We start from the raw sequence: 25,080 nt of genomic DNA on the forward strand, positions 1-25,080 counted from the left end.
GAAAGAAAATGAAGACCGAGGACAATAGCCCAAGTGTGCTGCAACAGATGTCAACGGTACACAGAGCGTATCGACACTGATAAGACGGAGCAAGAGTGACTCTTGCTTCCGTGGCACCGGCCTTGACTCCAGTAAAGAGGAAAAGCGGTTCATCAAAGCTGGTGAGTCGAGGGGAGAGCCGATAAGAACCTGGCTGTGGTGAATGAAAGTCACAAAATGGCAAAGTGAGAAAGTTCAATGAACTGTAAAATTGTAAAGGGAAGACCAGCTGCAGCAGGGGACTGTCACTGCGTGGGTGCTGCTGTGAGAAACTCTGTCCGATCCCCATCTGAGTAAAACTACAGAAACCAGAAGGCCGTAGGAGTGCCGCAAAGATAGGTCAAAGTGGTCATACAGGAGGTCAAGCAAAATCCCTGTACAGTCGAATGCCTTTGATCAGCGAACTATACAGAAAGCAAGGGGAGTGTATCACGCCACATGAGAAAGTGAGAGAAGCGAATCCCATAAACATTGAAAGTGAATCTGAAGCTGAAGGTGGCAAGTGTGAAACCAGAAGAGGGATGCTGACGAGAAGGGGCAAAGCCTAAAGTCCCAATAAACAGTGCATTGACAAAGATGAACCCGGCTGAGGGATGTCCAATGGAACTGTACACAAGGACAGTAAGATGTTTGAGTGAAGGAAACGTCAGTGAACCCCGAGGAGGGAAGCTGAAAGTAAAGAGTCGTCAGAGCCGGCTAGAGGGGGACCCAGCGGTGAAAAGTCCTCACCCAATGAAAGCCAAGACACAAACCTTCATTTTATTGAAGGAACTTTTGTTTTGTTGTTCGAACACGTCAGGCCCTCGAAGGTAAGGGACTTTTAAAGAGAAAAAAGACTTGGCCATCGAAAATCCTAATAGCTGCAAGTGGAACTGTCGACTTGTGCTGGGAAAGCTCAAGTGTGTACTGTTCTCCAAGATCCCATCTTACCCCAAGCTCAAAACGTGGGGAAGGGAGATCCAAGCTAACGCATCCTGACATATTATTTGAGAACACACTTTCTTTTCTTTGAAAATCATCCAACACCCTTTTTAAATTAGTTGTAAGGTTTGGCAATAGGTTTCTTAGTATAGGCCAATTTTATTTCACACGATGCCACAAGGACTGCCTTATTTTCATGTGATGGTCGACGCTTACTCCCATCTTAGATTTAGGTTTATATTAGGCGTTTTTCCAACCTGCATACAGTTTAATGAACACCCTTGAATTGCGATCACTTGTGTCTGCCTTTACTGTTGCCACCATGAGTTCCTTACAAGGCCTTCTCCCAGCCCCTCCTTAACTGAACATGGTGGCGGGCCGTGACAGACCCTGCTGCAAGAGTGAAGGGCACCGGCCGCAGGACCTCTGTCACCAGACCGCAAGTGCCCCAGGAAGGAGTGATACCGCAGCAAGCCGCGTGTACTGAAGCAGGCTGCGCCGCACCATGAGGCACGGAACGCAGCAACACAGGACGTCAGAGTATGCAGCCAGGATGAGAAGCGCGGCTTCAGCTGATGGTGTGAGCTGGAACTCGTGCACCAGAAAAACACTATACCACCTGTGAAAATATTTTTTTAAAACAAGTCCTCTAAGAAAGCCCCTGTAATACCACTGGCTCACCAAGGCCGTTAAGGGGCAAATGCCTCCATGGAGGTTTGGAAGATCTACTGTTCCCTGGAATTCACGTCAGGGTCCAAGCCAGAAATGCAATTAGACTGCATGGAGAAGGGTCCCAGGCTTACAAGCCCCTTTGAAGCCTCCCCATCACTTCCCATGTCACCCCCCGCACCTCAGCCAGGTAAATGATTGGTTAAGGTACATGAAGGGAGTAGGGTATTTAAGTGTGTGTGAGTGGTCTACTGTGGGTTAGTTGGGCGAGTACACAAGTTGGTGGAGGGTGTCCAATGGACCAGAGAAGGCCAGAGCAACCAGAGTGTGGAAGCTATTGGAGAGAGGGGGTCTGTGGAGTTTGGTGGGTGAGGAGTAGAGGAGGAGTAGAGGTAGAGGAGGAGTAGAGGTGGAGTAGCAGGGTGGTAGTGGTAGCAGAGGTGGGAGTAGCAGTGTGATGGTGGGTGTAGAAGTAGTTGGCAGTAGTGGACGGTAGTAAGACTTAGTGAATGGTATTCACAGCAAATAGGGAGTATAGGAGGAGAGAGATAGTGATAACAGAGCGGTGGTAGTAAGGACAGGGAGAGGGAGAATAGGAGTAGTGGTAGGAAGGTAGAGGCGGTAGTAGTAGCGTCAGAAATCCAGGAGAGTGTTCAGCGGCGTGGTAGTTGGAGGTCAGTTAGATAGTAAGAGCAGGAGTAGGAAAGGAAAGAAGATCAGAAAGTGGATGTTTCAAGGCAAAGTGAAAGATTGGATGGATAGCAACATGGTGGGAGAACATCTTAGGAACCCAGTGTAGTGAAGGTTCAGGTACGAACGTGTGTGTGTGTGTGTGGGTGTGTGTGTGAGTGTAAGGGGAGAGTGATACCGGGCTAAAGAAGGCACCATCCCTAACAACTTCATTAGTGTACTAAGCGGGATAGGTTGGGAAAGTATAGAAAAAAAAACACAGGAAGTTAGTTAGCCTTTAGGGAAAACACCAATAGTATTAGTCAGAACAACAGACAGATAGGTGTCCCTGGTGGCAAGCTACTAGCACCCCTGTTAAGGACACCTGGGCTCAGAAGGTGGTAAAACTGTGGAAAATAGGTAGAGAGGGATGGCCCTAGCGCCAAATCCCTCAAGAACCCGCTTAGCACAGAGACTTACCTGTGAATTCCTTAGACCAACCACTTGTAATTCAACAAAGCACTTAATAACTGATATGGCTAAATAACATTACTGTAAGCATTTAGTGTTGAGATCATGGTATATGAATATTTATTGTTTTGTTTAGTTATGTGCCTGCATGCCACTCAAAAGGAAGCTAAGGAAATCAACTGCGTGGAAAACGGAGATTAGGATTCAGCATAGATAGTGGACTAATCTTAAATGCAATGTGATTTGTTTAACACAATCTCAGATGGGCCAATAGTCCTTGAGTGAAATATTGCAGTAAAACACAAGCGAAGCAACTGAGCACTTGAAAACAGAAAGCATGTTTTGTAAAACAGTAACACACTATGTCCAAATTTACCTGGATTAGATGGTCCTGTGTACCCAACTATTGTTATGCCGAGGCTTTGTCCATCCGTTTTGGAAAGGTCAACATCATAGACTTCTAAATCCTCAGTTGTATCCTATGGAACCAAACATATGCAGTCATTAACAAAACGTAAGGTGTGCTCAAATAAAAAAATATTCTCAAAGAATTGCAACAGTAATACCATAATTGTTTCTATCATTGAAGACAACACACACAATTTCATATCAAAATCAATGTGAAGCCAGGAACACTTATTATAGGAGAACTCTTCCCTTTAGATTGCACCATTTTAAAACATTCTCGCATTCTCCAAATACTATATGCCATACCGTTGCATCTTACAAATGGCTCTTTCAACAACACATGTCCAAGAACTAATTCCAATGGACGCACATACCGACACACAGACCTCGTAGTACTGTGCGGTTAAAAGATGCCAGTCCAAATGTTGGCTATCCACACTCTGTATACAGCGCTCCACTGCTCTAGAGCTAGGTCTGCACTTTAATCAATTGTAAGGGTGCAGAAGTACGAGTCTTGATACAGTTGTGCTAAAGAGGTCGGCATAGACTTATTTGCAAACAAAAATGTAAAGAATAGCCTACCTTGCCCTATCAACTATGTATTTTTGTTGAGGTAGGGCAACCCCTCAAAGGACCCAGTCAGGATGTCCGTAAAGTAAATGTCCACCACCCTGTGCCTAAACATAGTTCCGTCCCTTACACGTTCAACTAACTAATGAAAAACTGGATGTCTTATTCACCCAGAAGGAGGCCCTTCTGACTCTAGATGTAGACTCTAAGGACTAGAATGTGTGAAAAAAATATATGGTTAAATGTTTATTGCTTGTATGTTGAAACCAACAAAAAAACAGAGAGGAACCTCTTCCTTGAATCTCAATTCCACTTGTGAATGTAATATAGTTCCCCTAATCTTCTGGAGGAATCATTTTCCTCTCTTCATTTAAACAAAATACGGTTCTCCCTTCTGTCTGGAGGGAACCTCTTCCATAAGCAATACACTGTTCCCCAATCTTCTGGAGGGAGGGTAAACCTTTTCCCCAAAAAAAATTAATACAAAAAATAAAAAACAATTCTCAAATCCCCTGGAGAGCGCCTCTTTTCCTGTCCTTTAAACAAAACAAACCTTTCCAGTCTTTTATCAGGTCTGGTTCACTAACCTGCCAGACTGGACTTCGCCATTTCTAGACCCAAAAGAGGTTTGCTTTGTCACTGGTTTCCAGTTTTATTTCCCTTTTTCTAGTCAGGGTCCCCCTGACTGATTCTGGGCTCCAGCTCACTGGCTGTAGTAATCTCTGCACTGTTGAGGGCCTTCAACCCTTCAATATATTATTGATAGGCCTTGCATGATTCCATTTGGGTCCCAGACCCTTCTGCTCTGCTTCAGCGGGATTTCCTTCCCTGCTGTGCTAGGTGTCTACTTGGACATACTTGGTATACTCTCCTGCCAGGCCCTTATCCCACATAGGTGCCTTCCTAATGCTGGTATCCACTTGAGTACTCGCTCTGTAATATTTGGGATGGATTTATCTGCTTTACAAAGTTCTCGTCACTCTGTGAAATGCTGCCTTCATCCCTTTGTGCTCTTCGGGATGTGTTTGTGTGGTTCACAAAGTTTGTATCAAATATAATGCCACGTATATCCTCTTGTGCTCTTTGGGATAAGTTTGTGTGGGCTTTCAGCTTCTCCAGCTCCCTCAATGCCTGGCCACCAGTCCGGCCCTCTCCCTACCTTTGGGAATTCTCAGGTGGTCTCTGGTCTCGTCGAGTGGTGAAGCAGAGCTTTTCTGCTTCTGTTGCACTCAGCATTCTCCTCACGGTTTCGCTGCTCAGGATTCTCCCTTGCATCTCCGGCTGCCCGTGCCTTCCTTCTTGTTCGGCTTCTGCCGGTTCTCCTTCCTGCCGCAGCCAGGTCCATCTCGTCTCGACCTCTCTTGTCACCACAACTCTGTGCGTTCCTGCTCTCAGCCTTCAGATCCCCTGCACCGGGATGAGTGTCTTGTTTCGTGTTCCTCCAGAGCTTATTTGATGGACCATGGAGTCGTCCTTCCCTTTTTACCGTAAGGGCTGCCTCTTCAGATCTGCATCGCGTGTGTTGGTTCTGCAGTGGGCCTGCGCCTCTTTGTTCAATCTTCTTCGTCTCAGTATTCTTTTGCATTAAGTCTCCCTCTTCCTCGTCCCAGTTTTCTCATACACTCTACTTTACTATAACACAGCGGTATGGGGAACCAGAGGGACCTGAAGGAAGGGTGAGGTGAGTGGGGACACCAAATGGGTAAATGGATAGTTCATTCTTCCAGGGCCATCATCACCAGCCCCATGAAGGATTTCCCTCCCTGTGAGATCGACCCACTGAGTACCACCCACAGGGGTAATATCGGGTACCAAACTCATCTCCCTGGCTTCATGGAAAGGGGCCTCCCCATGGACACGGTGACAATACCCTGGAATTTGTCACACAATAAAAATTAAAGTGATATGGTTTCAAATAGTGTGAAATATTAACAAACTCAATATAGGCAAAGGTAACTCATACCATATACAAATAGGATGAGCAGCTTTTAACAATGTGATGAAATTGCTACAGTGACAAACAAAATGAAACAAATGAGGATTTAGGGTCCTCATGCTAGTACCGATTAGCTTGCCAGGTTATTAGTAATCCAAACTAGACTTTTCTGGGGGGTTCTCTCTAGGAATTATTTTATTTGTACTGAACAAATATAAGAAGTAGCGCCCTTTACACTAGAAACAGGACATACTAGGGTGAGTTATATTTTAACTTTATAACTTCTAAAATTGCCTAGTCATAAAATAGAAAATCTTGGATCCTTTTCTTGTCTTTTGCGATTTCAGATACTCTAATAATTGAGGACTCCTGCATCAAAATATTGAGATCTTTTTTCTTAGCAACTAATTTAGAAGAAATATTAGAATAGGATCTTGCAAGGTAAGAGGTTTACCTTTACATGCTATTAAAATTATTACACATCATATTTAACACAAAATAATTATAATTTAGGTTTTCTCTTGTTTTTTCTCCTGATATTCTGCTTATGACACATTGTTACATGTTATGACTTACGTTTATCTCAATTTTGTTTTATTGACATTAATTTTGTTTATATGGTCATGTTTATTCCTCCTCTTTTTTCAATTTACCGCCATGAAACACTTAAATGTGAACTATTTAATTTGATTATAGAATATGAAAAAACACTTTATTTGTGCCTTGAAAAAGACCTGTTGACCATGTCTAAACAGGTGTTGGAAAACCACAAGATTTATTTTTAGATGTTTCAAAATACAGCAACACTGGACTAGATGTAGTCCTTGTCTGCTCTATGACAATAAATAGAACAGATTTTGAACATTGTCAAGTGGAAATTGAACATTATGGTTTTATCATCAAGATGACTGTATCAACTATAATACTACAGTTTGTTCAAACACACAATTCTGTCCTCTGACTGATACCAGGGAATTATACTTGGACAGGTGGGAAATCAAAGTTTACAATTGATTATATTTGTATGCAGGATATGGATTTTGAGAAAATTACATCTTGTTATTGAAGCTACAGATGAAAGTGACCATGCTTTACTAAAGTTTACTTTAAATATGGGCCTTGTAAAGGAACCCCATACTACAACTGTCAAAATGGGTGGATATATAAAAACCTGGAATGCCTGCAACTTGGAAAAGATGCAAACATTGATCAATTTGTTGAATTTGAATAGTCTTTTATGGGAATTGAATAATTAGCCCAACATGGAGTCATGGATACATAGACTTTTTGACTTGCTTCCATTGGCACTAGATATTTGCTGCTAGGATCCAAACATAAGATGAGATGTTTATATGACCTAGCAATTGTGCAGTAGAAGAACAAGTTACTTTTTACCTGGTAACCTTCTTTCGATGGGATGGTCCGACGACGTATTCCATATCTATGACATGTAATCACCACAGCTGTGCTGCTTCGGAAACTTTTTTCGGCGTCTGCGTCGATGACGTCGATGCGCCGTCGTCGAGGACCTCCTCCGACGTCATCCGATGTGATAAGTAGGACGCACGACGCCCGTAGCCTCAGTTGTAGTTTTTTCCCCAAGAACGTGTGACATTAGTCAACTGCCAGTCAGACACAAAGCCTTGCGGAAGGTAAGCTGCAATCGCAAAAGAAATTCTGCAGCGGGGAAGGCAGGGCGGGAGCGATATGGAATACGTCGTCGGACCATACCATCGAAAGAACGTTACCAGGTAAGAAAGTAACTTCTTCGAGGGGATTGGGTCCTCCGACGTATTCCCTATCTATGACAGACTCCCAAAGCAGTACCAGAGCAAGGAGGAGGGAAAGAATTTAGAATCAAAATTTAGAATAGCCAATCAAATAGCAGGGCAAAGGACCGCCTTGCCAAAGGCCAGATCCTGTCCTCGGACGGAATCGAGGGAATAGTGATGTACAAATGTATGTACTGAAGCCCAGGTGGCTGCATCACAGATGTTGCGAATAGGAACACCCCTCTGCAGGGCAGTAGATGCAACCATACCCCTGGTAGAATGGGCCCGCAAGCCAGCCGGTGGGTCCTTACCCGCCAAGCGGTAACACTCCGAGATGGCCAAAATAATCCAGCGAGACAAAGTCTGTTTCGTCACAGCTTGCCCCAAACGCTCTCCAGCGTAACCAATAAAGAGTTGATCGTCCACTCTGACCCGGGACATGCGTGAAACATAAAAGCTTAAAGCTCTCTTAGGATCAAGCCTATGGAGCCTCTCCTCTTCCTTACCAGGATGCGGAGGAGGATAGAATGCCGGAAGAACAACCTTCTGGGCCAAATGAAATTCCGTCACTACCTTCGGAAGAAAAGAAGGACGAACTCTAAGGACAACCCGGTCCTTGTGAAATACAGTGAAGGGTGGCTTAACTGAAAGTGCCTGTAACTCACTCACTCTGCGAGCGGAAGTAACCGCAACTAAAAACAGTTTTCAGAGTTAACAGCCTCAAAGGGAAAGAATGTAAAGGCTCAAACGGAGCACCCATAAGAAACTTAACAACAAGGTTTAAATCCCAACCGGGCACCAGGAAAGGTGACGGAGGGAACACATTAGTGAGCCCTTTCAGAAACTGTGAAATTAAAGGGATTTTAAAGTAAGAACACTCTTCAGACGAGCGCTTAAAGATGGACAGCGCCGCCAGGTAACCTTTAATGGTACCCACTTGCAAGCCCATGTGGGCCAAAGAAAGTAAAAAGGACAGAACCATGGGGATGTCACATGCAAAAGGATCCACATTCTGAACTCTGCACCAGTCGCAGAACTTACGCCAACGGCAACGGTACAGAGACTTTGTTGCTGGCCTTCGGGCCGAAAGCCACACCTCCATCACGTCTTCAGGGAGGTCCCAATCCTTATACCTCAACCTTTCAGAAGCCAAGCGTGAAGGTTGAGGGATCTGACCTCTGGATGGAGAACCTGACCCCCCCTCCCGTGAGAGCAGATCGTCTCGGTAGGGAAGACGACGTGGAGGGCAGATGGACAAGTCGAGAAGGTCCGGGTACCACGTCCTCCGAGCCCACGCCGGAGCAATGAGGATCATCCGGGAACCGATCTTCCGTAACCTCCGCAGCACTTGCGGGATGACGGGGACTGGAGGAAACGCGTACAGCAGCGGGAATGACCACTCCACCACGAACGCGTCTCCTAAGGCTCCTTTTGGAGGAAATTCCCGCGAGCAAAACCTTTCGCACTTCCGGCTGACACTAGAGGCAAAGAGATCCACTTGAGGGGTCCCCCAAAGGGCGAAGATCTCCAGGAGAATCTCCTGAGCCAACTCCCACTCGTGAGAGATCGCGCTCTACCTGCCCAGAGCGTCCGCCGTCACGTTTTCGTCTCCGGCCAGATGAACTGCCGAGATCGAAACTTTGGCCCAGAACTCGAGCTGCATCGCCTCCCTGCACAGAGGAAGTGACCCTGCCCCCCCCTTTTTGTTGAGGTAGTGCATGGCAACTGTGTTGTCCGTCAGGATAACGACACTCTTTCCTCGCACAGTCGGCAGAAAAGCCTTCAGGGCTAGCCTGACGGCCCTCTGCTCCAATAGATTGATATGGAGTCTGGACTCCGACGGAGACCAACGACCGCCGACTGTCAGCCCGTTGGCATGAGCTCCCCATCCCGTGAGGGATGCATCAGTCACGATCGTCACCTCCGGCCAGGGAAGCCAAAATGGAGCCCCCTTCATCAAGTTGCCTTCGACGGCCCACCACAGAAGGTCCCGGGCGACCGAGGGCGGCACCTGAACCGGGTCCGACATCCTGCCGGAGGACTGCGACCATTGCGTCTTGAGTGCCCACTGCAAAGATCTCATCCGCAGGCGAGCCTCTGGCACCAGAAGAATGCAGGATGCCATGAGGCCGAGCAACCTCAAGAACTCGAACGCTGGGAGCGTCTGGGCATGCTGAAACTTGTGCACCATCTGCTGAATATGAAGAGCCCTCACCGGGGGAGGAAAACACTGCCCCAGGCAAGTGTCGAGCACTGTTCCGATGTACTGGAGCCGCTGTGTTGGCGTCAAATGGGACTTCTTTAAATTGAGGGAGAAGCCCAGCCTGTGAAGGGAGTGGCAGGTGACGGACAGATGATCCAGGACTTGCTCGGGAGAGCTCCCCCTGATCAACCAATCGTCCAGGTAGGGGTAGACGTGAATCCCCCCTTGCCTGAGATGCGCTGCCACCACCACCATGAGCTTGGTGAAAACCCTTGGGGCGGAGGTCAATCCGAACGGCAGGAACCGAAACTGAAAGTGCGAGTCGCCAACCGCGAACCTCAGGTACTTCTTGTGCTTGGGATGGATCGGCACATGGAAGTAAGCATCCTTGAGGTCGAGTGACACCAACCAGTCCTGAAGCTGAAGGTCCTGGAGGACTTGAGAGAGAGTAACCATCTTGAACTTGTCCTCCCTGAGGAGTTTGTTCAAACCGCGCAAGTCCATGATGGGTCTCAATCCCCCGTCTTTCTTCGAAATCAAAAAATAAGGGGAATACCATCCCTTGTTCCTCTCCGCCACAGGCACCAGTTCTATGGCGCCTTTCTCCAGCAGGGCTTGAATTTCCTGCGCAAGGAGCGGATCCGGACTCTGCAAAGAGAGGTTCCCCGGTGGATTGTCGCGAGGCCTGTGCCGAAAGGGAAGACAGTAGCCGTGGGTTATGATCTCCAGAACCCACACATCTGAAGTAATGGCTTGCCACTCTACAAGATGCTGCGCCAGCCTTCCCCCAACCGGCGAACCATGGGACATGGCCTCATGACTGAGTGGGAGCGGCTGCAGCGTTACCTGAGGGCAAAGAGGCAAATGCCCGAGCGGCCTTGGCACCACGGTACCCTGTCCACCTCTGGTACACCTGCGTTGGCCTCTTTGACTGCCAGCTCCTCTCGCTTTACTGAAGGACGAGTAATAGCGAAAGGAACCACCCCTCCACTGCTGTCCCCTAGGACGAAAAGGCGGAGGTTGGCGAACTGCAGCGCCCAACGACTTCGCTGCAGCTTTTGAGGTCTGCAACCTCTCAAGGCTCTCGTCAGCCTTGCTGCCAAAAAGGTGTTCACCGTCAAAGGGCATGTTGAGGAGCCGGGACTGCACATCAGGAGCAAACCCAGACTTCCGCAACCACGCAAACCTGCATATCACGGTGCTCGCCGCCATGGACCTACTGACGCATTCAGCTAAGTCCAAACCCGACTGAACGGACTCACACATGGCATCCTTACCATCCTGGACCATAGCAAGGAAACCATCCCGTTCGTCCCCTTCGGGAATATGTTCAGCCGCTAACGCAACACAGTTCCACAGAGTGTGTGTGAAACGAGACAAGGCACAAATGGAGTTGGCCGCCTGAAGCGCCATACCACCAGAAGAAAACACTTTCTTCGCCCAGCCATCAAAACGTTTGTCGTCCCTATCAGGAGGGATTGTAGGGTACGACGCCTGCTTTGCCGGGGCCGTGGCCACCTGCACCACCAAACTCTCCGGAGTGGGGTGCCTGGTCAAGTAGCAGGGGTCGCTACTGGCTGGATGGTATTTTCGCGACAAGGACCTGCCCACCGCCGGGAGACTCTCCGGAGCAGTCCAAGCCGCCGCCACCCTTCTCTGTAAAGCCATATGGAACGGCAGTACCGGGTCAGTTGGGGGACCAACATCAAGGATGTCAGTGAGAACATCCTGCACAAACTCCCCTGGGGCAGCAGGCCATCCCAAGTACTCAGAAACCCTGGCCATAAGGCATCGGTACGAGGAATCGGCATGAGAGCCAGGCTCAGGCCTACAAAACTCCACCTCCGGAGAGGTGTCCAGTCCACTGGCATCATGCAGCGACTGCCTCAAATCGTCAAACGGACTATGGCCCGAGACAATTTCATCTGGAACCTGACTAGGAACCAGGCCATCAGAATCCTCATCCGCCTCTGAAATATATTCCAGGTGGCGAAAAGAAGGCACCCGAGAGTGCTTGCTCTTGACCAGAGCCTTCCTAGGGGGTTCCCCCGTGCCACGGGGTACCTCCAACACGAAAGGCGTCGATGGCGTCGAGCGAATCGGCGCCGGTGTCGAGAGAACAGGCATCGGCGCCGAGAGGATCGGCGTCGAGGTCGAGTAAATCGGCGTCGACGTCAGATGCAGCGCCGCCAGCATCGGCGGCGTCGACACAGCCCTCGAAGCCGGAGCCCCGAGCGTGTCCTTCGACGACCTGAGCGTCGATGGCTTCGACGACTTCCTCGGAGCCTCGAGAAAGCCTGTCGACGCCCTCGACGCCTCAGACGTCGATGTCTTCTTCGAAGACCTCACAGGTGCACACGGTCTCGAACGCTTCGAGGACCGGGACCTGGAACGGGTACGTCGAGAACGAGTCTCCTTGTCCGAACGGGACCTCTCCCGTGACTCGTGCCGACCACTCTTGCGAGCGGTGTCTCTCGACCTCTCACGACCGACCCCACTCTGGGGCGCAGACGGCTTAGTACCCTGCGACTCGAGAATCACCAGCATTTTCTTCCCGAAGGAAGCCCATTCCTCCGGCGTCGCACGGCTGGTGGGGTAAGCGACGTGCCGGGCAGAGTCCTCCGAAGAGGACCTGGAAGACGACCGGTGTCGGCGCTTCCGAGAATGCCTCGAAGAGGCTGAGGAGTGGCGAGACCGACTCCTAGAAGGAGACCCACAAGACTTCCGACGATGACGCGGAGAGTCACCTCTCGAATCATCCGTCGAAAGCCCCGCAGACTTCGACTTCCGGGGCTTGGACACCCGACCTACCGACAACTTCTTCTTACGTTCGCGTAAGGCATTGGACGTGAGCGACTGGCAGTCGATACAGTCATCCGTGTCGTGGGCCTCCCCGAGGCACCAGAGGCAGGCGTCGTGCGAGTCCATCACCGACATCTTGGACCCACACTCCCTGCACTTCTTGAAGCCCGGACGCGGGGTTGAAGACGAAGTAGAAGACATCTTCACACGAAGGATTTTCACAAAACCGAACAGGTTCGAAGAACCGAGAAGAACAGAACTCCAAAGAGTCGAGGCGTTAACCGAGATTCACGAAGCAACACGTTCGCGGAAAAAACGGAACTGAGGCTACGGGCGTCGTGCATCCTACTTATCACATCGGATGACGTCGGAGGAGGTCCTCGACGACGGCGCATCGACGTCATCGACGCAGGACGCAGACGTCGACAAAAGTTTCCGAAGCAGCACAGCTGTGGTGATTACATGTCATAGATATGGAATACGTCGAAGGACCCAATCCCCTCGAAATGACAATTTAAAAGATACATTTAAGATATTAGAAAACAAAAATATCTAAATCCTAATACAGCAATTAAATTGCAAAATACTGCCAAAACACATTGCAAAATTGGTTCAAGCGGCATAGATTCTCCAAAGAGAATGCTGAATGGCAGGTGGTCTTAAAAGCACTGAACGAAAATGACAAAACAATTTGGGCAAATGTACAACAATTATAGAAGGCTGGATGCATTTGTTATGATCAACCCCATTAATGAAGCTATATGATTCATTTATATATTTTTTTTAAATGTATAGCATAGTAGATTTAGCACAATCAACCTTAATTAACTTGAATGAGAAAGAGAAAATGTTCCTCACTGGAAAATATAATGGAGGCGATGTGAATTTAAAACATTCAAATTCGAGCACCAAGTTTGGATAGACTCTCAAATATTGTTTTAAAGGGAAATACACTTGGTTCAGCAAGTATACTGAAACAGTTAATTGATGAAACAGAGAAATGCGGAAAAATACCTTACGCTTGCAGAGATGTATTGAAGATTCCTGTATTAAAAACATTTGACAGTTTTGATCCACCTAATTATAGATTGCCACTTTTAGATATTCAGTGTAAGATCTTCTCCACTTTTATATTACAGGATATGCAGCGTTGGGTGACAACAGTCTACTTGGCCCCTTTCAAACGGGCTTTCGTTCTGGGTAGGCTACTACTCAAAATATTATTGTCTTAAAAATGTTACAAAGAAGTGCCCTCATAAACGGCCACTTACCATTAGATCATCTTATCCTAGATTTTATCAGCTTTCGATGGTGTGATGAGTAATTTGGCTATATGTGGAATTCATTGCTGGGCTGTTGAATATTTTGTTTCAACTTCACTGCAATACTTCTATGGAGGTGTGATTGAAGAACCAAGGATTATACCCGAAAAATAATTCCACAGAGCACAGATAAAAACAAGGGTGCATACTTGTCCCTCCCAAACTGTCATACTCATGTTCTTTGGCTTGCATATGCAGATTTTGTTGTACCACACACCCATTGGATTAGCCCAAACCATTGTAGCATTACATGAGTATGCTTTAGTAAATCAACTTAAGCTCAACAGTGCAGAGACGAAGATCAGGTATGTGGAGCATAAGGCTAAACCACCACAAAGTTTTAGTCAGTTGGCCTGAACCAATATTCTCTAGTTGGGAACTATGCCTATCTAGGTACTACCATTAACAATAGGTTAAGCAATACAAATCTTGATAGGTAATACATTTCAAAAAGCCACTACACTAGGTTGTGAGGAAATGTGTAAATAGCATGGCAGGCTTTACCTTAAAGGCTTGAAGGGCATACATTGTGTACACTTAAAAGTGTGGTTCTATCTATACCATATGGGCTTGAGGCAAATTGTTATACTCATACTGGATGGCTGAACAAAATTGAGGGGACAATATGGAGAAGGATTTTGGGGTTACCACAATACATAGCGGTTTAGTGTGGTGGGCTGGAAGAAGGAGTCAGAAACAGATTGGACATTTTGTTGATATTTATTCAAAATAATAAAGAAAAGCCATCTTACCCTATTGCTATAGGGATGTTCCCTACCTAACCAAACTAAGGTGCTCAGCAAGAAGTCAAAATCCATAAAGTCTTCTGTCCAAAATCTAATCTACCTGACCCTACCGCTAAAGCTAACATCTAAAGTTTGCCAAAAGAATGTCCCTCTCCTGGCTGCTTCCCTTTGGCAGTCTGTCTCGAGGTTTTACTTCAGGGTTCTCTTAGAATCTAGATCATGTATATCAGATATGAACTGTTCATTCTTTAGAAACAAGTTAAATATGATGATCTCTTCTGGTTCTCATTGTTTTTTTTCCGAGCTCCTATAGCTCCTGCCAATTGCTGTTGCTCCAGACCTATGCAATTCTTATCAGTATCCTCAGTATTTTCCTTAATGGTTTTCTTAAGATGGTCTCTTGTAGTCCTTCCTCCGAGTTTAGTAGTTTACTCTCTTTACACTTTACACTCAACACTTCTGGGGTTAGTTGTATCTTTATCGTGGGTGAGGCACCACCACTCCTGGGGTCTCTCTACTAGGCTCTTTCAACTTGGGTAAGATCTTCCATTCTTCATGGGATGCTCTATCTGGCTTTCTCATGCTCAATTATCCTCCTTCACTTCTCTGGTTTCCTGTGGTGCATATATTTATACTTTTTCAATGTCCCTACATCAATATTGTAGTTTTCATGACTTCCTTCACTTAAGGTACGTTCCCCCAGTGGCCTCCCCCTTCTCCATTCCACCCCAAGGCTTTCGTTCTTCATGGGTGGCATTTTGGAGTTTTACGCTCGCACAGGTCTGCTTCTTTGGTTCCTCATCTCACTGCGCCAGGCTTCGCAACAGCCCCGCTCACGGCATCTCTGTAGGTGGTCGCACTCAGTGAATGCCTGCTGATGGGAGGTTTCAGGTCTTCTGTTTCCAGTGGTGCTGGCATCATTAGATGGGCCTCAGGTCCCCTACAGTGCTTCAGTGGACATGCCACCTCACCCGACGGTCCTCCAAGCTCTGTCCTGACAATAGCTTTTCCACTGTTTGGGCTGCCAGGTCTCAAGCGTCTTGCTTCTCAGATTGCTGCGGGCTCCGTGGCACTACTCTGCTCCGCCCCTCCAAGGCGTAGCTATGTCAGAGAGATTCCCCTGCGTATGGCTCTCTTGTTCTCGATCCACTCCTTCTTACATACACATTTTTTCTTAAAAGGGATATTCATGGTTAATCCAGAATTGACTGAGCCAAACAAAAAGTAGGGCACGTTATTCATTACTGGAGGCAGTCCCGTAAATGCATATAATGTGGATTGCATAGGTAGCTCCTTGTGCGATTGAGAGCCCCTCCTTCCCCTAAGGGGGGAGTCACTCCCAGTGATCTTCCACTTGCCCAGACACCTAGGGCGGGTCTTGCAGAGCAGGCTCACCTACCTAGCCTCACAGGTGGTGGCTACCCACTGGGGATAAAGGGTGAATACTCTCGATTCGTCATAATAAGCAATTGAGTTATGTTCAACTCCCTTGAGTCAGGTCTAGTAGTGAAAAAACGGAACTTTACTTGAAGGTTTGTACAACGCTGTCATGTCCTTTACAGGCCTTAGTAGTTGAGATTATTAAGTCTGACACATCTAAAACATTAAATATTTAAAATGTAAATGTGGATTTTAGCAACACTCTAGAATGAGAACTCAAGTGGAAATGAAATGACTACAAATTAAAAAGCTTTTGGGCACTAAAGCTAAATAGTTGGATTGGAGACTAAATCATGACCATGTAACTAAATTAAAATCATTAGCTGATTATATCCAGGCCACTATGGAAAGCCTCAGAAGTACATATTAATCTTCCCAGCTGTAAAATGTAGAAGACCTGTCATGAAGCTGTGGATGAATTTATAGCCAGTGATGACTTTGCTGAACCTACACTGGGTATGCCCTTGGTGAATAGAACATGTCAGCTATGTAAGACATCGGTCCTGGAAACTGCTAGCTATGTACCAACTTCATGTCCTGCAGCAATGCCTCTATATATTCAATATTGGAGTACATTCGTCCATAATTTTGATACTGTCAAATCGTGTCATTTTTGGTTTAGATGTCTGCCTGGGACACAGTTATCTTTAACACTGGCATTGATGGCTTTTGATTGAGATGAGATTTTAACAAAACTAGAGATTGTATTTATTTTCCAAGCATGTTAGGGTCCTATAAGTAATAACATGGAAACCTTGGTAATAATTGGGAAGTATCCTTTATAATAAAGATAGGTTTTTTTCAGTGAATGCATGCTTGCATTACACAAAAGTATTTTTCTGAGTTTCTGCATTGTGTGCATTTATCATCAAGATGCATATGTAATGTGGTGTGTTCATACACATTAATGTGTAAGAGACTGCTTTCCACAAATATAATGCATTGTTTGAAGCCAGACATCTGTGCCAGCAACTATTTTATATCTAATGTTTTCTATTTATTTTCAAGTTTAGTCACGTTTCTGTTGTGCAAGCAAATCACCTTTACTCTTACAATATAATTTACACACCAATTATAAAAAGTGTGTAAATACTCCCACCTCAAAACCTTAGCTGAGGCACAGGTGAGTAAGGAATCTCTTTTAAATGTCCACCAACCTTAACTTGGAGCCAATGTGGTAAATGGTACTATAAATGGTGAGCGGCAGCAGGTCCCTTGCTCACAGGGTTCACAACCTCTCTCAGATCTTCGAGACTACAAGTCAAACACTGACTCTCCAACCTGTACAAGCACTCAAACAAAACAAACAAAATGTTTGGTTGCTTTTGTAACTGGAATCGAAACTAAGCAAGACATGGCCTTTAGAGGTAAGCCAGACAGGTAATTAACTTTATGTAGAAGTTCATGCAGACTTCCTTCAATGGACTGAGATCATTATTTCCTCAGTCGATAATTTCCCGACATATGAAGGAAGCAAGACCTACTGCCAAGTCAGCATTTGACCACAAGATTTTTCACATGGAAGGGAATCTCAGAGGGGTAGTTCTCACCTGTTCCATTGCTGAGAGGGTGCTTGTGCTACTGCACTCTGGGATTTTATCTGTTACTTGTGAGCAAAACCTGCTTTTCTGTCACAAATGAGGGCCGCTGTTGCGTGAAAATAATTTCCATACAGTTAACTGTTTGCACGTGTTGTCTGGATGACACATACTTTTTATGCTCTTGCAGAGAAAAGTCATTTTTTACTACCTTGAAATTGCATTTACTCTCAAAGTTTTAAAATGGGGAGTAACATACTCCCACCTCAAAAATCTTATCTGGAGTACTGGGTAGAGGAATATGTTTGTTTTATTTGTTGTTTGGCGATATGCATGCAGAATACTGGAAAGATTTTAGTAGGGTTAGTGATGGTAGTAGGCTGAGCTTCTGTTCCGTGATTATGTTGGTCTAGCAGGGTTCATATTCATATATGGTTGTTTTCAAATGCTTTATTTCGTTGGGGAATCCATGTTTCAGATGTTTTGGGTGTTTCTCGTGTGTTGTGTTGGCGGTTTCCCTTTGATGGCGTTTCCGGTTTAGCTCCGAGTTAAAAAGCAATTTTTTTAGCAACTTTCTGAATTTTAGTTTGTTGAATTTGTATGAATTTCCTTAAGGAGCGAGTTCCAAAGTTTTGCAGAGATGCAGGAGAATGCTGATCCACCACATTTCAGCTTTCAACATTATTTTGGTTTGAGGCGAATGTGGTTGCTGGACCTTAGTGTTTGCTTTGGTTTGTAGATGGAGATTTATTCCAGTATGAATTCTGCTGTTGATTGCAATGTGGGTTATGCAGTGTTTTAAAGAAGATTCTTTTGTAGGGTTCTCATTACTGATGTGATGGGTCTCACTTAGTGAGTCTGAGGAGTAGTCTTGCTGCTGCTTTCTGTTTTCACTGTAGTTTTTTGGTAAGTTAAGGTAGTCTGCCATTTCGAGATATATGCTGTCAGTGTAGTCTATTCTTGACATGAGGCAGATGATAGAGCACTCACCATATGGGAAGGTGAAGAAAGGTAGTGTCTACTTCATTGTGTGTAGGTGAAAGGAGAATTTGTTAACTACTGCGTTGACTCGTGGTTTGAGTGTTAAGCTGTTGTCCATTAATATTTTGAGGTTTTTAACCACTTAGGAAGGTTACGATCGATTTCCATTCAGTGGGCCATGGAATGTGGTGTTGATTCAACGGGTCTGCTGGGCGCGATTAGGATTTTTGATTTCACATGGTTGAGTTTAAAGTTGTTTTAACTCATCCAATGGTTTATTTCTCTGAGGCAGTTGAGAAGGGTTGAGTCTTTTTCTCCACTAGTGTCGATTTTGTATATGATGTGTGGCGCCTGTGCAGTGGCAGCAAATTAGACCATGTCTTTTGATGAGGTTGATGAGAGAGGGTTCATGTAGATATTGAAGAGCAGTGGTGAGAGTGATGAGCCTTGTGGAACTCCAAAGGTTGCTGTGCGGGGTGCGGAGTTGAAGAGGTTTAGCCACATGGTTTCTGCTAGGAAGGATTTAAACCACATTAAGCGCAGTTTTGCCGATTCCCATTTCTTCTAATAGTTGGATGAGTGATTGGTGCTGAACCATGTCGAAGACTGCTGATAGATCTAGTAGTATTAGTGCTGATGTGAGGGTTGGTGTCTGCTTTGGTTTTTAGATCATCCCATGTAAGTAGTAATGCTGTTTCCGTTCTTTTCATGGGCCGAAGCAGATTTGTGATTGTCTAGTATCCAATTGGCTTCTATATGTTCCAGGATATGTTTGCAAACAGATTTCTAGGAGTTTTGCCAGGTACGGGAAGTTTGAAATTGGTCGGTAGTAGGTTAGGTCTTCTGTGTTTCCTGATGGGTCTTTGAAGAATGGCTTGATATATGCTGATTTGAAGGCTTGTGGCCCATCTCCTGTTGCTAGTGAATGGTTGAAGAGATTACCAGAAGTATTCTGCAAGTGTTTTTTGGGCAAGGATGAACTTTTACATGTTTGGTGGGCACGGATCTCCTGGCGAGCCGGTTTCGTTGCTTTTGTTCACTAGGCTTGTGAACTTTCTACTAGAAATCGTCAATTTAGTCTTGTAGTTGTTTCCGGGATTATCCGGTTAGGGGAGTTGTTGGCATTTTCACGCATGTTTTTGATGACTTCCTGGATGTTTGTTATGACCTTGCAGACCACTTCAAAAACAAAATCACAAAGGTTTTTGTTAGGGTATGAGTGTGTTGCAAGCAGCTGGGTTTCTTAGCTCATTGATGTTGTAGAACAGCTCTTTCCGGCTGTTGCTTACATTTGTGATACGTTTCTTGTAATATATTTCTTTTGAATAAATCGCATACCAGATGTATCTGGTATGCGATTTCTTTTCTGTTGATCATAGTTTTTCCTCCATTCATGTTCTAGTTTCCGGTTAGTTTTCCTCAGGTCTCTGAGGTTGGGTGTGAATCATTCCCCCTTGTTTTCTTTAGTGAGGTGGTGAATGGCTTTTCCGGTGCAATGTCATGTAGAGTTTTTGCGATCCATTTTTGGATCGTCTCAGTTCTTTCTTCGCTGTTGGATGAGTGCAAGACGGGTAATGGTGGTTTTGTGGATTCCAGTCTGGCGTTTAGTTCTGCAAGGTTTATGGATTTCCAGTTTCTTTTCTGAAGTGGAGGAGTTTTTGGGAGGTTATTTTTCCCAGTAGTGGGTGGATCACAAAGGGTATTATGAGGTGGTTTCTCCAGTGGATTTGCATTGTGGGTGCAGTTGTGACCAGGTTTCTCATGCAAAATATTGCATCTAGGATGTGCCCTGCTCTGTGTGTTGCTCCCTTGACCAATTGCTGTAGATGCTTTGTTGTAAGTTGATTTGTTAGTGTGGGTTTGTGTCTTCTTCTTCAAACCAGATATTGCAATCTCCTAGTATGATCAGGTGGTCATATTTTATGGTGATGGCATCCACACATGTGTCCGCAAAAGTAGGGTTGTATATCGGCGGTCTGTAGATGAGTAAGAATGAAAGGTTGGTTTGGTGGTGTGACAAATCTGTAGATGTCGTCCCTTCTCCCCTATGGGGAGACCTTTCCCATGGGCCGAGGGCGGTGCGTCCACAGTACAATAGTCCCCCCTAAGGAATGGTGCACCGGGGGAGGATGCTGTATACCACCACTTTGTTAGACCCTCCCTCTTTCCCCAAACAAGACCCTCCTTCCCTGTTTCCAACCAGTAACAATGTCTTTTATTTTAAGGTCAACCAACCTGGTATGTTAGATCTGACCAGCGGTCCTGAAAATAAAAACTGCTTTCCATATGGCTCCAATACATGTAGTATGAAGAATATGATGACAAGGAGTATGACAAGATCACTCCAGAGGACCAGGGTTAATGGTCTAGTCGCTCACTGCATTTGATTGGTCAAAGCAAATACAAAATAAGAGCGAGAAATCAACATGAAGAGTGCCATCCTGCGACATGGAAACCCGTGAGACACTGAAGAGGGGACCACAGGAGATGCTATGCACGGGGCCAACGAGAGCACCAAGGTAATCCAGGGAGAAGGAGCGACTTGGCACGCTGCCCGAACAAACCTCTGGGTGTCCCAAAGTCCGGCAAGCCGCCGGAAAAACAAAAGCTGAGCCCGAGAAGGGAGCAGAGGCTGGAGGAGCAACCGCTGACGAGAAGAGGACCCCAAAGGCGGCTGGAGACAGAAGGTCCAGGTCGAGGAAGAATTGACTGGCGTAGATGCCGCCGACCAGAGAAAAAGCCTGAATGCTGTCAGAGCTGGAGTGCGAAGCACCAGTGTTCAGAAGATGCAAACCACACAAACAGGTACGTGGGCAGACCGAGAGGTGCTGGAGGTCTAGGATGAATCGGGGAACAACTGCAGAACACGAGATAAGAGGGTCCTGCACCCATATGAAAGCCTGAGAATAAGACGGTCTGGGACCCTGAGAGAAACAGACAGTACCGAAGGAAGCATATGTTTGGCGGGAGAGTAAACCAATCTATTGCGACAGCACACTGCAAGTTTGAGACCTGAGAGGGTCTAGGACCCTGAGAGAAACATACAGTACAGAAGGAAGAATATGCTTGGCAGGAGAGTAAACCAAGCTATTGCCACAGAGCATTGCAAGTCTGGAACCTGCACCCATATAAGAGCCAGAGAATGAAAAGGTCTGGGACCCTGGCGAGAAACGGACAGTCCAAAAGAAAGCATATGCTTGGCAGGAGGGTAAACCAAGCTATTGAGACCATGCATTGCGAGTATGGGACCCAAACCCAAATGAAAATCTTAGAATAAGAGGGTCTTGGATCCTGAAAGCAAAAGAGACGGATCAGAATAAAATATACGCTTGGCAGGAGATTGTACCATGCTGGTATAATACAGCAATGCAAGTCTGGGACTCTCACCCATATATGAAAATCAAGAAGATAGAACGAGAAGGAATCCTGGGAGTAATACATTATGTAACATTTCTTTTGTCGTTTTCACCACCCGAGACATTGGGAACGTTCCTGTTGGCAAGAACTGTCATTACCACTTTAGTTTGGAAAAGAACACCCTTGCACATTTGATTTATGTTATTAGTATTCGGGTCAGAAGTAGGGGTTTGGGGACAAGACAGTGACAGACTATTTGTTTGACATCCTGATACTTTTGTTTAATTTCTTTGAGGCATGGAAATTGTGTCCGAGCCTTCATTCGGCACCCTTACAGTGGTCTAAGGCTAAGTACAGAAGAACAAGTTACTTACCAACTGTAACGTTCTTTCGACTGGATGTTCCTTCCACGTATTCCTCATCTTATGATATTCGTATCCTGCCAGCTTCGCTGCTTCCGAAAAAAAAATTCTCGGCAGAGGGCGCTGTGCACGAGGTTGTGGTGTCAATGTCCCTAGACGGGCTCCATACCATGTCAACATCACCATCAATATAAATATCTCGTTCCGCACCCATTGGCTTCAGTTCTGTTTTTTCGAGGAACTATTCGAGGAACACCCAGGCGTGCCTCATGACTGATAGACGCTTCATGAGAGGAAAGTGTAAGTAACGTAAACTGTACTGCGGGTTAGGATGGGAGGGGCTATGAGGAATACGTGGGAGGAACATCCAGTCGAAAGAACGTTACAGTTGATAAGTAACTTGTTCTTCGAACTGTTTGCGTCCTCCCATGTATTCCACATCTTATGATAGACTCCCATTGCAGTGGTAATTTTGGAGGTGGGAGTACTACTTATTCTTCTCATGGACGGAATGAAGTACCACCTTGGCAAATGAACCTTCATTGGGAGAAGAGGCATGTAAGCAATAATGCTTGATGAAGGTATGCATTGATGCCCATGTTGCAGCTGAACAAATATCTGATGCAGGGACTCCCCTTTTCAGAGCCACAGAAGTAGCCATCCCCCGAGTGGAATGGGCTCGAAGCCCATCCGGTGGGTCCTTTCCCGCCAATCTGTAGCACGCAATTATAGCCAGAATGATCCAGCGGGATATAGTCTGTTTTGTCACCGCTAATCCCAATTTATGACCTTTATTATCTACAAAAAGTTGGTCACCTTGATGCAATTTTGACATTTTTCAAATGTAAAAACAGAGCCCTTTTAGGGTCCAGTCTATGCAGTCTCTCCTCTTCTTTGCCCAAATGAGGAGTAGGATAGAATGTTGGTAATATGATTTTTTGTGACAAGTGGAAGTCAGACACTACTTTTGGTAAGAAAGAGGGTTTAACCTTAAGAACCACTTTGTCCTTGTAAAAAGTAGCATATGGGGGTTTACATGAGAGAGCCTGTAGTACACTAACCCTGCGGGCTGATGTTAAGGCCACAAGGAGGACAGTCTTTAATGTTAGAAGCCTCAAGGGACAGGAGTTCAGAGGCTCAAAAGGTATACAAGTTACAAACTTAAGTGCTAGATTTAAATCCCAAATTGGGACATGAAAGGTGACTGGAGGGTACACATTAGTAAGCCCTTTCAGGAATTTGAATATTAATGGAATTTTGAAGTAAGAAACCTTGAAAAAAAGCTTGAAAATGGACAGCACAGTAGATATCCTTTAATTGTCCCAATCTGGAGCCCCAGATTGGCTAGATGCAATAGGAAAGAGAGCACCATTGGGATGCCAATTGAAAAGGGTCCACATCCTTATCTTTGCACCAGTTACTGAACTTGTTCCAACGACACCAACACCGGTACAAAGCTTTTGTTGCTGGCCTTCTGGCCGAAAGCAAAATCTCCATTACGTCATTCAGAAGATCCCAATCCTTGTATTTCAACCTCTCAGAAACCATGCGTGAAGGTTGAGTGTTTGACCTCTGGATGGAGAACCCGACCTTCCTCTTGTGAGAGAAGGTCCTCTTTGCGGAAGACATACTGGAGGGCAGATGGACATGTCCAGAAGGTCCAGGTACCACGTCCTCCTGGCCCAAACCGGGGGAATCACAGGGACTGGAGGAAATGTGTATAGAAGTGGGAACTTCCAATCCACCACAAACACGTCTCCTAGAGCTCCTCTTAGGGGAAATTCCCTTGAACAGAACTGTTCGCATTTCCGGTTCACCGCGGTCGCGAACAGATCCACTTGAGGGGTTCCCCAAAGGGCGAAGATCTCCACAAGGACTTCCTGAGCTAGCTCCCACTTGTGGGAGACTGTCCTCTGCCTGCTCAGAGCGTCTGCCGCTGTGTTCTGCTCTCCGGCTAGATGAACTGCCGATAGAGAGAGTCCCTCTCGTATTGCCCAGAACCAGAGCTGCATTGCCTCTCTGCACAGTGGTAGTGATACTACACCTCCTCTCTTGTTGAGGTAGTACATGGCCACTGTGTTGTCCGTCATTATTAGGATGTTCTTTCCCTGTACAGAGGGCAGGAAGGCCTTTAGCGCTAGTCTGATTGCCCTCAACCCCAATAGGTTGATGTGTAATTTGAACTCCGATGAAGACCAACGACTGCTGATTGTCAGATCGTTGGTGTGGGTTCCCCACCCTGTGAGTGAGGAGTCCGTTACTACTGTTATCTCCGGCCATGGTTGCCAAAAAGATTCTCCCTTGAGGATGTTGTCGTTGCAAGCCCACCATAGTAGTTCCTGAGCAACTGCGCTCAGGACTTGCACAAGATCCGACATATTCCCCGAAAACTGGGACCACTGAGTTCTGAGGGCCCATTGGAGAGATCTCCTCCTCAGTCGAGCCTGTGGCACCAGAAAAATGGAGGATGCCATGAGGCCGAGCAACCTCCGAAAATCGAAGGCTGGCAGATGCTGGGTGTTCTGGAACTTTGTTACCATCTGCCGAATGTGGAGAGCTCTCATCTCGGGAGTCGAGTCTTTGCCCGAGGAAGTATCCAAAACTGCTCCAATAAACTGGAGCTCTTGGGATGGCATCATGTGAGACTTCTTGAAATTGAGGGAGAAGCCCAGTTTGTGAAGGAAGTGATAGGTGATTGACAGATGTTCCTGAGCTTGTTCGAGAGAACGCGCTCTGATCAACCAATCGTCCAGGTAGGGGTAGACGTGAATCCCCCCCCTCTCCTGAGACTCGCTGCCACAACCGTCATCAGTTTGGTGAAAACCCTTAGGGCGGAGGTCAGCCCAAATGGCAGAACTCGAAACGGAAAGTGAA

The 25,080-nt window shown here is 46.2% G+C and overlaps 1 protein-coding gene across 6 annotated transcripts in view; it reads right to left on the bottom strand.

Moving 5' to 3' along the window:
- The window catches only part of PATJ (PATJ crumbs cell polarity complex component), a 3,332,662-nt gene that overhangs the window by 3,023,163 nt on the left and 284,419 nt on the right, over positions 1-25,080 (bottom strand). For all 6 annotated transcript variants that reach the window (XM_069642041.1, XM_069642043.1, XM_069642045.1 and 3 more), the window contains exon 9: positions 3,146-3,248. In XM_069642041.1, the coding sequence (XP_069498142.1) occupies positions 3,146-3,248 (103 nt within the window). The remainder of the gene's footprint in view (positions 1-3,145; positions 3,249-25,080) is intronic.

This window comes from Ambystoma mexicanum, chromosome 1q, assembly GCF_040938575.1.
Source record: "Ambystoma mexicanum isolate Mex_15411 chromosome 1q, UKY_AmexF1_1, whole genome shotgun sequence".
In the NCBI taxonomy this organism is placed as follows: Eukaryota; Metazoa; Chordata; class Amphibia; order Caudata; family Ambystomatidae; genus Ambystoma; species Ambystoma mexicanum.